The sequence below is a fragment of the Medicago sativa genome, chromosome 7, assembly GCF_051527215.1.
Source record: "Medicago sativa cultivar Bolivia chromosome 7, Bolivia_mono, whole genome shotgun sequence".
Taxonomy (NCBI): Eukaryota; Viridiplantae; Streptophyta; class Magnoliopsida; order Fabales; family Fabaceae; genus Medicago; species Medicago sativa.
Window position 1 is genome coordinate 88,174,408 of NC_140755.1, and position 15,897 is coordinate 88,190,304.

Here is a 15,897-nt window from a genome sequence, read left to right on the forward strand (position 1 = left end):
GCAAGGGAGAAACAAACAAATTCACTCATTGAAAATTGGTACAAGAGAAAATGATAAGGAATAGATCCTTACTAGCAATCTTAAATGCTGAACCTTAAAGAGTATATATATGCAAACAAAACTATAGTCCAAAAGAGTCACATGCTGCTCAATGTGCAAATACACCATCGAGTTACTATTATAAGCAAAAATTCAAATTTTAGATTAATTATATAATCCATATTATAAATTACATACATCATTTATTCAATGAAGATTTACCCTGTTTGAGCTTAGGTGTGCAATATGTAGATGTTTCCATCTTAGGCGTAACATGCTCTAAGATATACGGCACATAAAAGCTCCCAACACCGACACATTTGAAGATGTGATTGGATGCCGCATGACTAAAAATTTGTAATCCCAACTTATATAAAGTAAATTTTTTCGATGAATTATTTTCGATGAATTAATTCAATATTTTGACAGATACAAATAAGAGTATACTTTTATATGACGGAAGTAATATATTTAACCATTATCTAAATTAATCATATCGTAAGAAAAAGAGAATTATTTGGTATTTTAGAGTTTGGTTGGATATCAATATTTTGTAGGCAAAATTAGTTTATATGTAAATTTATTTTAAATAATTAAATAATAAATATAATATGACACTATGATTGATGACGCCAATCAAACTCTAGTTTACTACAATGTTCACCTAAAAAAATTCAAACTAATCTAACTCCCTTTTAATTTACCTAATTAGTTTGATTGGCAATTTCCTAAATATTTATTATAAATTTTTCATTGCATGTGACTATTAAATTGCCCGGTCTTCCCTTCCCCACGAGACAAGGATTGAGAAGTGATCGATCTAACAAGACCCTCAATTTTGTCTCCATGACCACTATCATCATAAATTCATTCTTAATCCAATCTTAAGTTCTTAACCATAACCTCTCCCCTCTCATCTCATAACAACACAAAAAACACATACAAACAAACAAAACAAAATATCAAAATAATGCTGCAACTTATGTTTGCTGTGGCTTTTTCCGCTGTTCCTCTCACTTTGTACATTCCACCAATACGCAGCTTCAATCTCTTTGTTGGCACCCTCCAACTCTTCATAAGAGATTACACTCTCTTCTCCGTTCGAACTTTTCCTCGTATCAGACTCGCTCTTTCTCGCATCTTCAATTCAATCCTTCACATAACTTGGTAGGTAATTAAGCTAGTATATGCATGTAGATCCTCTTCTTTTTCATGTTTTTCCTTTTTATTTTTTTTCCTTTCTTTTTTAGGATTGAATCCTTAAAAAAATGAAACTTTTGAGATGGGGTGTACGAGGTTGTTGTAATTAATTACCATTACTTTACTATTGTCATGTTATCGTTATTATTGATCCATGAATAAGAATCCTTAACTTGTGTAATCTTGTTTTTTGTTTTGGTTGGTTAATGTTGTCTTTGAAGAATGTATCTATGTTTTTTGTGGCAAAGGAATATATTATATATCTATGTTGTTTTTTTTTTTTTTTTGAAGGAAATATATCTATGTTGTTATTGAGAAACTTTTTCTTCTTTTTACGGGGGTTGTATTATTGAAGAATTATTTTGATGTTGGATTGTGAAATACAATTACATAGTACTGGGATTAAGATCCAATAGAATTGCCAAAGTCGTACTTAGCTTTTTACAACAAAGAGGCAAAAAGTGGAGATTAGAAAAATTGTGAGGGGATTCATAGGTTGTTCAACTCATTTATGTGATTGTTCAAACAGTCAAACTCTAATGTGACGATCCTCAAATCCCTCCTGACCGGACAATAGGTCATATAGTTGTTTTATACTGTCAATCAAATAACAATCAATCACATGTATGTCTTTAAAAACAATTATGATTAAATTCGAACGTAATTAATCATATGATTGATGGACAATGTAATATATTTTTTAGATTGTATATGAATGAATTGAATTCTTTGAAGAAGAGAATGGCCTTGTAGATATTTCATATTTCTTTCTATTTTTTTGTGATAACAACTTCCCAGTTGGGAAAATATCTATATAGTTAGGGGGAGTGGGTCTAATATCTTCTTGTTACAATGGGTTTGATTGGTGATTGGTTTTTCTATGTGACTCGTTCTTTGTTGGATGGTGACATTTTTGGAACAAGATAGTATTGATAATTTCCCAACTCAACTATCATTCTGATTCTAACTGTTCGCTAGCACTTATTAGTATTACTACTACTAGTTAAACGAATTGAGCAAAAATACTTGCAACTGCATATAACAAATACAAATATATGATCATCTTGATTACGATTGCTATAATGTTCTAGTGCTATAAATATAAAATTCGTGGATAAGAAAGACGTGGCATTACTTGCTGTTATGGACCAAGGTCTATATCAAATCACTTGTTATAATTTCATTAAAGTCAAATGAGATATCTTGTTCATAAGTTGAGGTGTTCCTAATTTAATTGAAAAAAAATGCTCAAGAGTGTCCTATGAATATTGTTCAAGGATATAATATACTCCCTCCGTTTCAAAATGAGTGTCGTTTTAGTTGTTTACACACATATTAAGAAATGCAATGATTAAAAGAAAGAGAATAGTTATTTTACCAAATTATCCTTATTAACTATTGGTTAGTTTTAAAAGTAATACTTTGGAAGTAGTGCACTGAGTATTAATTGGAGGATACAATTGAAAAGAAAAAATTATTATTGCATTGAAAACTGAAAGTGACATTCATTTTGAAACAATTTTTTTTAGCTAAAGCGACACTCATTTTGAAACGGATGGAGTAGCAAGTTTCTATAGAAAAATGTGCTTGGAAGCTGAAATACTTTACATTTTTTCATAAGTTTATTTATTTAAAATTCTTGAACAATACCGTTGAAACAATCAAGACCCTTTGATTGGAAGAAGACCTGGATTTTTCAAATTGTCTCTATTTCTAGGTCAGATTTTAATTTTGTCTCTTTCTCTCTGACGCTAGCAATAGATTACAAAATGCAAGGCATGTCCTTGGCATTATATTATATATTCTCTACATTTGTTAAGATAAATAGACACTACTCATTGAAAGAAATACACAAAGAAGAGATGATGCATTAACGTATTTTTTTCATTTATTTAAGTCTCTCTTATGCAAAATAATTTTATTGATTATGTATTCGATTTCAATGAGTAGTGCATCATCTCTTCTTTGTGTATCATCTCTTAATTAGAAGAAATCGATTTCAACTATTTCATTGAGAATATTTCATTTTATTGATTATGTATTCGATTTCAAGTAGCAAAATAATTTTTGTTTTGTTTTATGCAACTTTTTTGTTTCATGTTACAGGGTTATGCATGAATAGAGATCATGTATGTTTACGTTAATTCAATTCATGAAGGTATATATGAACTAAGTTCACATAGTATACACAAAACGAATTTACATATTATAGGACAATGAGAATTTCCAAATTCTTTAATTTTTATATGGAATTTAAAACATGTTTACGTGAACTCATGTACATTTACAAAAAAATCAGTACAAGAAGTTCAAGCAAACTCAACTCAAGTACATTTATGTAAACTCAATTCCCGTAACACTTGTTAATTCTAAATTTCTTGATATCATGCAAACTCAGTTTAAATACGTTTACACAAATTTAGTTTAAGTAAGTTTACGTAAACTCAATTCAAATACATTTTCATAAACCAGTTCATATGTAACTTGTACAATTCACGTACGCTTATGTAGACTTAGTTCAAGTAAATTCAATTCTAGTACATCTACACTGAGAGTATTTTGGGAATTATTTTTAAATATTTTGAGTTTGAGGGATGCGTAATCAGTACAATAAGGAGTGTAGCTAGCAAAAATTATGCGTATATTTATCCCGAAACATTAAAATTTAAGTTTGTCTTGAAACTTATGCATTTTATATTAAATACATAACTTTTGAGTCTCCTTGAACTTATCTCAGTTGGTAAGAACAATGCATAATATATGCAAGATCCAAAGTTCAAACCCCAAATACCAAAAAAAAAAATACATAACTTTTGAATAAATTATTGTTGTTTTTCAGTAAAAAGTTACTATTTTAGTTGTTTTAACACATGTTAGACAAACCCTTTTTAAAATAGTGAAATGTGCTCTCTAAGAGTGTCCAATATATATTCCTTGGTACGTACAAACTCAACGGTATGATCATATACTGGTCATGCATTTGAGAACCATAACGGGCAAGAATGTGATTCACGAAGAGATGCATAGATAGAGAGAGCAATTACATGGGATAAAGGTGAAGTGAAGTCTCGAGAATCAGGATGTGTATTGCAGGACAACATGTGAAATATAGGTCGTGATTTAGAAAATTGTTGAGGTGGCTCATACTCTTATCTAATGACTAAGATCCTCCTCGAGGACAAATTCATTTGTATCAAAATAGAATCCAAGGATGTGTGTCAGACTTCATTCAAGACAATCACTGCATCGCTTTGAAAAAGTCTTCATTTGCAAATATTCTACTCACAATCTCAACCTAGCATTCAATATCAATATTGCCTTTACTTATCATTATAAAACCCATAAAAAATAATAATAGTGTTATGAGTAAGGTTTAAGGAAATTGTTATATTGGCAACGAAGTGATTGAATGTTAATGAGCTTCAACAAAGTATGAACGGTTTGACGAAATCCGAGTTTAATTTATGAATCAAATAATTTTTGAATTTTTTTTATTTATTTCTTAATTATCCTCTATGTTACTCGAGCCTCCTTCACACTTGAAGAGTTAAAAAAAAAAGAATGTTATACTGGTGTTGTGTTGTCAACATCAAGTTGACACTAAGACTCACCTCAAAATCTTCTTACTTATTAAACTTTGAGTAAATATATATATATATATATATATATATATATATATATATATATTTTAATTTAAATTGCAAGGGTAAAACAATTTAATTCCTTGAATTTGCAACATGATAATAAACCTTATTGCTTAAACTAAAGAATAAATGCTAAATTAATCTCTCTCTTTTTTTCTTTTCCGAATTAGCACTGCAATTTTAAAGACCTATTTTTGTATGTGGCAAAAAACTATTAAAAAAACATAAAAAAAACTATTCAAAAAAATATAAAAGGTACTATTCAAAAAAATATAAAAAAATATAAAAAAACATAAAAAAAACTATTCAAAAAAACATAAAAAAACTATTCAAAAAAACATTAGTTTTTTTTTCTTTCCAAAGTCTCATTCAACTTGAGCTAATCTTACTTCATACGTGTTAGACACTAAATATATGTATTTCTTCTAACCAGGACTCAAACATTGATTTATCACATTGTAAAAGTCTAGTCTTTTTCGTTTGACCCAACTCACGTTGGATCTTTCATTATATTTTGTAGATATTTCCTAAAAATATATTTTGGCAGAAAAACCAAATTGATCGATGATCTTCAATATAAGAGACTAAATGTCTGCCGGAAAATCTAAGGGATTACTCAATCTATGTACCTAAAAAAACTGCTCAATGTTTAAAATTTTGGTTGCCAAAATGTTGATTTACTCCTTAAATGTGATCTCAGAAACCATTCAATCCAAAAGTATGGGATGATTAAGCTTGAGATTTGTATATATCATTTATCCTAAATATGAATGTATTTTATTTCATTGTCTTAATTAAAATATAAACTATATTCAATGAATCATCGTGACAAATTGGAGCTCCAAGAAAACTGTGTGACCCGTGAACACCACAACAATAAAGAATATGTAAAATGAAATAGTCAAACAAAATAATCAATGGAATGAATATAAATATGTTCACCCTCCCTTAAATCGACGTAGAGATCTAAAAGGTCTCTTTAATTTTGTATAAAGCTCTCCTTAGATATTTGAGGGTCGATTATATTTATCTCTTCATTTCTAAAAAAACTTAAATGATTATCTTGTATGTGCAGTAAATAAAAATATATGTATATAACTATCCATCATGCGTTAACAGCACCATGCACACTTGTACTTTTTAAGTCATGCACATATATGCTGGCAGCACTAAGGCAAGGCGATTCAAAATAAAATAAAAACCAGAAAAGCCTAAAAATAATTATTAGTAAGAATTTTGTGGGTAGAAAGATAAAAAAAAAAGAAAATGAAGAAAAGAAAAACAGGATTTTGAAGAATGTATGTACTCAGCAACGGTCACATGGAATTAGCTACTTCTGCAAACGTGAAAACATTTACACCAACCTCCACACTTTGCTCCTACATATCCCCGCTCCTATAACATGCAGTTCCAAGTATCACTCACCACTGATAATATACACACACCACTACCACTTTCACTTGTTCTGTTCTACTATATCCTCAATATACATGATGGATAATTCCAAGAAATCCCCCTTGAAACCATGGAAGAAAGGACCAACCAGAGGCAAAGGTGGCCCTCAAAATGCTTCATGCGAGTATCGAGGTGTTCGTCAAAGAACATGGGGGAAATGGGTTGCCGAGATAAGAGAGCCAAAGAAGAGAACTAGACTCTGGCTTGGTTCTTTCGCGACAGCGGAAGAAGCTGCCATGGCTTATGATGAGGCTGCAAGGAGACTCTATGGACCAGATGCATACCTTAATCTTCCACACATGCAAACACACTCCAATTCAACTATGAAAACTGGAAAGTTCAAGTGGTTGCCTTCAAAGAATTTCATTTCAATGTTTCCTTCTTGTGGACTACTTAATGTAAACGCTCAACCTAGCGTTCATTTGATCCATCAGAGGCTACAAGAGTTTAAGCAGAATGCAGTCGTTGCAAGTCAATCATCACTTACTAGTTCATCTAATGAACCAATGGCAGCAGAGATTCAGAAAGTAGACAGCAAGAAGAGTCATACAGAAGATCCTTTGCCAAAGGAAAAAGATGTTCAAACATCGGCAAATAAGATGCTTGGAGATCTTCAGGAGGACAAACCACAGATAGACCTACATGAGTTTCTTCAACAGATGGGAATACTGAAAGAAGGATCACACTCCGAGCAAACTGAGAGTTCAGGAAGTTCAACAGTGCATGAAGTTTTGCCAAGAGATGATAATGAACAATTAGGAATATTTTCAGACATGAGTGTTAATTGGGAGGCATTGATCGAGATGCATGAATTTGCGGGTATTGAGGAATCAGAAGCCACCCATCTTGAAGCATATGACCCAAATGACCGCCTTAATTTCTCAACTTCCATTTGGGACTTTTAAGAAACTTAGCTGATTTGTCAAGAAAAGAGGAACCACCTTAGCTAGCTTTTATGGAGTTGAAATCTAGTTAGAATTAGATATGATATTCCCTCTAGCATTAAATATAAGCAAAAAATTACATGTATTTGATCTAAATTTGGACTAAATACACATACTTTTTTGCTTATAGTTAAGGTCGGAGGGAGTACTACTTAGTAGTAACTATGCCTAAGCTATAGATCAGATGGTTTTGGTTCTGCTAGTACTCAATTGTTGTTTGTCTTATGTGTGACGAATTTCAATCTATTGACAGCAATGTAAGAGTAGGAAAATAGCAGGAGGGAGCTTGTTTTAGTAGTAGTAGTAGCAAAGACCATGTCACACTCACGCAATAATTTAACAAATTTAAGATTTTGACAGTATATTTTTAACAGAAGAACTTTCAATTAAAAATGATGTTTATAAGCATCATATAGTAAGTATAAAAAAAATTCATAAGAAGAAGAGACTAAAATGGTCTTGTCTACTTTCTTCTATAAATTCAACTTCCTTAAATTCTAAATAGAAAAAGGATTTTATAAACCTTCACAGATCCACATCACCACAATCGACAAATTGATCAATGGCTATAACAGCAACCTTAACAACCTTTGGGAATTTTGCCTATTCATTCTGGTACTCGGATGCACTCTGATATTCGCCATGCTCTTCAAAATATTCAATCAACCGCTTTAGAAATCCATCACTACTGACTGTCTCAGTGTCACAGACAATACAGCATTGTCTTCTTGCACGTGTCACGGCCACATTCATTCGCCGGCGATCACTCAGAAAGCCCACCTGAAACGTATATTCAAGTCTCTTCTTTTATTCTTCATGCCATACTAACAAATTTGTCACATAAGCCCTATATGAAGCAAATTAAAAAAATAGCAGACTTGTTTGAAATACCTCCTTTTTTGAATTTGATCGAACCATTGATATAATAATGGCTTCCTTCTCTCTTCCCTGGAAACCATCAACTGTTGAGATTTCAATATCCTTCAGTGAGTTCTCCTTGTTTTTTAACATCTTCAGTAAAACAACCTGCCAAAAACAACATTTACCATCTTGTCATCCTTCGTAAAACTACTAAAATGTGAAGTTTGTGCCCACAACATTCATAGTAAATGTTCCCACACCTACAGAACAATTCTATACCTGGGCAGCATATGGGGTAATAATTCCAATATCAGAAGGAAGCACCCCACTTTGCACCAATCGCTTTGCATGAGCCATAGCAACTTCAGATTCACCTTCATTAAGGGTGCTATCTTCTTCATCTTTCTTTTCTTCCATATCACATCTGACACAATCAATTTAAGCAGTTAGATTTGCTTCACATTCATATTTAACAGTCTATATTTGCTTCAACTGAAATATAATGACTTTCTCTCTCCGGCTTCCACATATCAGTTCAGTTGTTTGGTAAAACTCTTATACGGATCACTTGATATTGAATACTCAAAATGCCAAATCATTATATACGACATGATGGCACAACAACTTTCATTAAGAAGAGAATGTCACATCATTATTCCACATGTCCAGACTAGTCAAGCAGCTCTGAGAATATAGATATTTCAGCGAATGAAATAGCATCAATACCCAGCCGTGTCTATGAGAAGAAGGGTTGGTTCAATTGAAGATGTCTTCTTCACGCCCTCAAGATCATATAGCATATGTGCAGCAACACATGCATGAGCCTTGACCTGTTATCACATAGTGCCATGCATGAAGATCCAACAAAATGTTTATCTCCCCAATATAATCTGACTATTCAGTTCAGAATTGATAAATTTGCTCTTTAGTAGTTTTTTTGGAGAAAAAAAAAAAGATATGTTTTGTAGCAATGCAATATCAAGACAAGTGCTTTTAAAATTAGGAGCACCTTACTGTTGTAAAGCTCTTTAGAAGACCAATCCATGATAAGTTGATGCATACGGTACTGGACAGTAAGCATAGATGTGACTTCATCTCCATACAGTTCTGCAAGTCTTTCAAAGAGGGTTCTTCCTAAGCCTTTCTTCTCAGCTTCAACACTTTGAATCGTTGGAGGAAGTTGAAGATGGTCTCCTGCAAGTATACATCTTGTACCCTAAAGACAAGGACCTCCATTTAATTCATTATAATCAAAGAGACATTTGGCAACTAACGATTAGAAAGCTATGTATTTTAAATTTTAATGTTGAATCAAGCACAGGTTTAGTATTAGTCTTTTAGTTTTTCCAGTCCAAAGCAACTTTGTTTTTGTAAGCATATTTCGATATTCAAATTCACTTATAAAACATCCAATTCAGTTAAGTATGATATTTGATATATCATGTTGCATCAATTCCAGGACACTTATTGGAGGAATGAACTATATTGTTGGATATTATTATTAGTGGTTGTAGTTGTAGTAAGATAAGAAGACCGCAATAAAACATAAACTAACAAAGGCATGCAATCAAGAGATGATAAAAAGAAAGTCTGAATGCAACAGCGTAATGAATATCATTGAGTGTAGTGTGTAGGCATCAACATTACCTTCAGCAGAGGTATCCAGCATGCAACCTCAAGTGCTTGAGCAGCTTCGTCAATAATCACTAAATCAAATGAAGTATTGCCAAGTTTCTTAGAGGAAGCCCCAATCAGAGTAGTTAATATTACGTCTGAAGTTTTAATCACGTCTGTAACAGCAAGCTGCTGCCTTTTCCGCTCTTCTCTGGATAGAGTCCTAAGTTCCTTCTGTATCTCCCTCCTTGTATTTTTTTCTTTGGTTTTTAGCAGCTTTCCATTCAATACCTAAAAAAAAAAACATGTTACGCACTGTGAAAACTGAAAGGTAATGTAGCTAAAAATTACACTAACATGAAGTTAATGCCAACATAAATCATCAATGACAACTAACATATGAAGCAACAGAACATCAGCCAGGCGACACTAATAATATTGGTAAATGATGATCAATTCATACTTGAGAATTGAGATTTTGTTCTGTGACTTTTATTTTAAAACCTTACCTTCATTTCTTTCCGAATGTCATTTGCGAGACCACTATTATCTCCTCGAAGTACCTAAATTGTAAATTCAGAGAAATTCAATATGGAAGGGTGAAAACAAGTATGATCCATGACAAGTATGACAAGTGTGTACCTGGGCATCCAGTGCACTGTCCACCACTTGAGGCAATAAACGTGCAGGATGACCAATCCTCACCAGCTTAACTCTAATGAAAATGTTGGACATTATGAATGAGTATTAAGTACACACTTGGTGAAACTAAACCAAGTATGAACATGTCTCACCACAGAATGAGAAAAATAACAAAAAAATAAATAGAATCATTATAAAAGATTTGCAAATTATAAAATTTGCACATCATCATTATTTTGTCAAGAGGAAGAACTTTGACAGGGTTCAAAAAATAAACCTAGCATTCTATCAAAAACCATGTCTTTCTCCAATTCATTTATCTCTAGATCCTTCTTGATAGCTTCTCTTATGTTTTTTCTATGTTTCCCCTACCTCTAGTGATTTGACTCCCCTCTATCTGATCTACTCTCCATACTACAGAATCCACAAGTCTTCTCTCTACATGCCCAAACCACCTAAGTCTAGTTTCTACCATCTTTTCTACTATAGGTGCTACCCCAACTCTCTCTCTCTCTCTCTAATGTTGTCCTTTCTAATTCTATCCTGTTTAGTCTTACCACACATCCAACGCAACATCCTCATCTCTGCTACACTTAATTTATTTTCGTGTTGGTTCTTTACCAATCTAGTAGATACACCTTGCTACCAGCCTTAGAGCCAAGTCTCAAATGTGAGAAAATGGTTCTCTACTTTACACAAAAGAAAAGCAGAATGCACAGAAGAAACTGTAACAAAACCTTCCACACCGCCGCTTACAGTTACATATTTGCCACATAACTATCCCACATATAATTGTCCTATTACATAATTAAATAACTACTACATTACTGTCTAATCATAAAGCTGCAATTTTACTAATGTTTCCGTATAATTTTCTTCTAGAGTGCACAAACCACATTTTAAACTTCTTTTCTGCATGATCCAGAACCCGGCACTTACTGACTTTGGCACTGACAAACTTAAAGAGTAGGAAAAAGCATATTCATTTCATTTTAATATTGCCAATTCTGTGAACAATTTTCCACAGGAGGGTAGACGTTGTTTATCTGTGCAGTCAGATTTTTTTTTTTTTTTTTTAAAACGAATGTGCTGTTAGAAGTAAAATATGCCAATGAGGTAAACCAGCCAATTATCATAGCAGCAAAGAGATGGTAAAATAGTTATACCTGTGTGGAACTAGCCGCTCAACGATGTTGTCAACAGCAATATTTGAGGCAGCACAAGCAAGAATCTTAGATCCACGTTTCACTTCTTGTAATATAATTTCCACCACTGTTGTAGTTTTTCCCGTTCCAGGAGGTCCATGTAGCAAGAAAACATTCTTCGACGATAGGGCTTTGGAAATTGCATCTTTCTTTGGAGACAAAAATGTAAATAAATGATTTTGCAAACACAGGCCAGATGTGCAAAGAAAAATGATGAAATACTCGTGCAGAAACACCATTATTGTGATAATAGGGATCTACAGTATTGTTTAATTGATATCCTAACAAGATTTAGTGTGATTAACAAGATTTTTCCAAAGAACAGTGTATATTCAGTCCCCTAACTACAGAGTAATAGATGGGGAGGAACAAAGTTACTGTTCAGGTGGATAAAGTGATAAACCATTATTGTATCCGTAATTTTGAGTGTTTTAATAATCAAATAACGATTATATCAAAATTCTTAGCTGATTAATAGGTCCACTTATTTCCAACCAACTAATATGCAGAGCATGTTCAATGTTCTAGCTTAGTTATATTATATATCAGTAATTGATAAAATTCATTTAATCTAGGTAAATTGTACTCCCTCCGTTCCTAAATACATGTCGCAATTTAACAATGTGTACTATTCACACAACTTACTTTAACCATATTTTTTAATCAATATATAAATACAAATGTTAGTATATTAGATGTTGTTCAATTTGTCTCAATGAATGTTTTCAAAATATCAAATTTTTACAATTTTTTTTATCATAGATAAAAAAGATATTAATGGTCTAAGTTGTGTATTGGCATGTGCAAGGTGGTTGACTCCGACATGTATTTAGAAAAGGAGGGAGTATCTTTTTACTTATGCTTAGATAATAAATAAACCCCTGTATTATTCCTTGAGATCATTATCATAAGTTTAAAAATAATCCAGTTGAGGCCTTAATTATAATAAAGTATTTACAAATCAAGAGCACTAGAGCAGTGTGAAAATGTAAAACAATTATTATACGATATCTTCAGAGAATCGTGATTTCAAAATGCAAACCAAGAAAGAAATTATATAACACACCTGAGAGTGATCAAGATTTTTATTAATGGAAGTGAAAGCTACATCCTTCTTGGACACTGTTGGTTGCCTCTCCCCAAACAAGACAGGAATTAGATCAGAAGCAGGACCCTTATGCACTCCTTTACTCAACTGTATTAATGCATCTTTCATCCTGCGATATGTCACCTGGATGAGCAAAAAATATATCCCGTATATAAGAACCCAGGGGCAAGTAATTGATTTTAAAAAATACATAAAATATCAAGATGCTAACATGTATGTTTACACAAACAAATAGAAAACAGTGAAGTGATTAACCAAAAGCAAGATTCAAACCTTCACAGTAAGTTCTTATTAGTGCAATTCATATATTTCATGAAAACATAAAATTATATATATCAAAACTCACCGAATGTCATTGTAGTAATTGAATTATTTATAATCAAACCATAAAACTATTCTATACAAGAAGAAACAATAAGTGCCTAAGATCAGGAACTTATCAGCATACCTCATTTGCAACTTTTTCCAGCCTTAGGGGACTGTTTAAACCATCTTCTGGAATATCATCAAAAGCAACAGTAATTGACGAGTCCTGTTAGCAATTGTATCAAACCAGCAAGTTAAATTAATATCCAAAGGTGAGACTGTCCACAGCCAACAGCATGGGCAATTTTTTTCTTTTCACAAAGTGAATCAATCAGATACCTTTAATCTGTAAACTACACCTTGCCCAAGAGCAGGAGAACCTAAATCAGCCTTGTTGAGTTTTAAAACAACAACATCATGAGTGCCAAACTGCAACAACAAAAAATCTCATTAACTCCTGAAAGTAATACGGCATTGATTTAATTCATTGAAAATGGTCTTAATCCTTATCAGGGCCACAAGATGATTTTCTTTTATGGATATTGAAGCAAGTAACCAGTTTGATATTGAACAGAAGACAGAGATAAAAGAAAGTCACTCATTTACCTTGTGAGCAGGAAGCACATCTGCTTTTGTGGATTGTAACTCGATCAGAGACTTTCCCATAAGCCCTGTCTATTTTCAGAATAAACAACAAAGGGAGGCACAATGTAAGAATACCTTATGAATTAAAGCTCAACTTACAACTTAAATGCATAGGAAAACATGAACAAGGCTCTGTTTGGATAAACAACTTATTTGCAGCTTATAACACTGGCGCTTATCATGATAAGTGCTTCTGTAGCAAAAGATAAAATAAAGTTAAATTGCTTATAAACTATTTTCATAAGCTATCTTGGAGAAATTATGAAAACAAACTGAAAATAGTTATGAACAATGTCATAAGCTGTTTTAATAAGTTCTCCCAAACAGTCTCAGAAAACTTATGCCAGTAGCTAAGCTCAAATAAATCAATCCAAACAGGCCGTAAATCAACTATAAACCTAGCTCCATTTGCTTCAGAAATCATAATCATCAAATTACATGAAATATCAAATTGAACTTCCAATTTTATTGTTACTACTACATCATTAAACCATCAAATTACACACACACGTGTAAACAAAATACCTTTTCCCAAATAAATTTGAAAAAGATATTACAGAAACAAGAAAGAAGAATAGGAAAAATGTGGTAACCTGGACATCCACACACTTCAAATTGAGGATTGTTGATCCTCTCTTTTGAGCAGTATCCAAATTCCTCGACGCGCCAGTGGCAATTGAGCTCGATATCTCAGCATCCTGAAGCAAAAAAAAAAAGATCATAAAACTAAAAACAAGAACCATGATTCATCATCTTTTCTGAAGCAACCCCATTAACCATTTTTTGAAAGTTTGAAACTTTTTCAATTTTCTAATAAACTAAAACACAACCCAATTCAAAATTGCAATTAGATGGGAAAAAAATAGGATTAAGAACGTAAAATGAGATAAAGGGTATCTGAAAGTTGAAAACTTTAATCGGAGTTTTTGAATGGTGAATGCAAGAAGGTAAAGTACCTTTTCCAAGTCGAGAAGAGGGGTTGTAATAGAGATGAATTGGTCCAAAGAGAGAGGTGATGATGCTTTCTTTTTACTCTCCATTGTAATCCTCCGTCACTGCTACACAGCAGAGAGAGAGAGAGAGAGAGAGAGAGGAGTGTTGCCAGTGAACGTTAGAGAAATGCAGTTAGCTAGCAGCAGCACAAAACGTAATTCAACTTTGTAATTTCCACTTTAAGCAAATTAAGTAATTTTACTTTTTCATAAGTTAATTGTATGTTTGGCATCACAATAGATACATCAGAATCATGGTGATCCACCGTGATTTTGTGGAAGTTATAAAATGTAGCTTTAAACAAATCTTGACGCGTCGTTGTGATTTTGTGGAAGTTATAAAGTGTAGCTTTTAGAAAATCTTGACGCGTCGTCGTGATTCTATATTCAAAATTTTGAAATTATAAAATTTTGATATACTGATTTAGTGTCCATTTGATTTATAATAAAATGAGATATGACATAGGACAAAAACATTTCTCATGTTTGATTTAAAAATTGACCATTGAACTAGACAAAAAAAAATATTTAGTTATTATTCACCTCAAAAAACTAGACAAAAAGTAGGTTGAGAGACTGAACAAACTTGTCCCATATTTGGTTTCAAATTTTGTAAGAGACTAATATATCTTAAGTTGGTAGGTGCCAAGTGACATAGTAGTAGATTAAACACTGATGTAATCAATTTGAATAAGAATTTCATGAAAGTTGTGGACAAATGCCTTGTTCCATAAGCAAATAAGTTAGTGGCTGGACCTTGTTTTGGCTAGAAGTTAGAGTATTTTAGTCATAGAAGGAAACTGAACTCTATAAATAGAGGCTGTGCTTCATTTGTAACTAGATTTTAAATAAATTTTAATGAAGTATCTTCTTAAATCAATATCTTCTTCTCTACTGCTATAGCTTGATTCATGACAAGCAACAGTATCAGCACTAAAAGATTCCAACTTCCAACCCCTAAGCATATCTCTTGTATTCTTCAACTTCATCTTTGACCATGTTTTGAACCATATTCTTTTTTGAACCTTGATGTCATATCTGATAACAAAACTTCATGCTTCTCAAGATAAGCATGCACGTGCATGATCATTTCAATCAGATATATACCCATAAGTCATGTCTATTTTCAGTGCAGACAATACTCTATCAATTGAAACTGCATTTAATATAAGATTAAATCTATTTTAGTCCCTACAATAATAAAGACTTTTTAAGTTTGTTCCCTATAATAAAATTTACCGA

The 15,897-nt window shown here is 32.4% G+C and overlaps 2 protein-coding genes across 2 annotated transcripts; one reads left to right on the forward strand and one right to left on the reverse strand.

The window, feature by feature from the left end:
- Positions 1-6,267: 6,267 nt before the first annotated feature.
- Positions 6,268-7,644, forward strand: LOC146909843 (Integrase-type DNA-binding superfamily protein). Its single transcript, XM_085730723.1, has one exon. It carries the CDS (start codon positions 6,374-6,376, stop codon positions 7,241-7,243), a length of 870 nt encoding a protein of 289 aa, XP_085586849.1. The 5' UTR covers positions 6,268-6,373; the 3' UTR covers positions 7,244-7,644.
- A 2-nt stretch (positions 7,645-7,646) lies between these two features.
- Positions 7,647-14,805, reverse strand: LOC146909844 (DNA-binding protein). The gene is made up of 15 exons (XM_085730722.1): positions 14,620-14,805; positions 14,257-14,361; positions 13,625-13,693; positions 13,358-13,447; positions 13,161-13,244; positions 12,671-12,835; positions 11,566-11,753; positions 10,400-10,472; positions 10,267-10,320; positions 9,791-10,048; positions 9,153-9,359; positions 8,870-8,973; positions 8,423-8,567; positions 8,174-8,308; positions 7,647-8,062 (listed from the first exon to the last, which is right to left on the reverse strand). Exons 1-15 carry the CDS (start codon positions 14,701-14,703, stop codon positions 7,886-7,888), a joined length of 1,938 nt encoding a protein of 645 aa, XP_085586848.1. The 5' UTR covers positions 14,704-14,805; the 3' UTR covers positions 7,647-7,885.
- Between the last annotated feature and the right edge of the window lie 1,092 nt (positions 14,806-15,897).

Bases quoted from the DNA above. Each gene is read 5' to 3' on its own strand.
- LOC146909843 (XM_085730723.1), top strand. From the start codon at position 6,374: ATGATGGATAATTCCAAGAAATCCCCCTTGAAACCATGGAAGAAAGGA.
- LOC146909844 (XM_085730722.1), bottom strand. From the start codon at position 14,703: ATGGAGAGTAAAAAGAAAGCATCATCACCTCTCTCTTTGGACCAATTC. The intron at 8,568-8,869 runs GTATTGATGCTA...TGATTGTGTCAG, and splicing joins CTTCTCATAGACACGGCTGG to ATGTGATATGGAAGAAAAGA. The intron at 8,063-8,173 runs GTATTTCAAACA...TATACGTTTCAG, and splicing joins GATCAAATTCAAAAAAGGAG to GTGGGCTTTCTGAGTGATCG.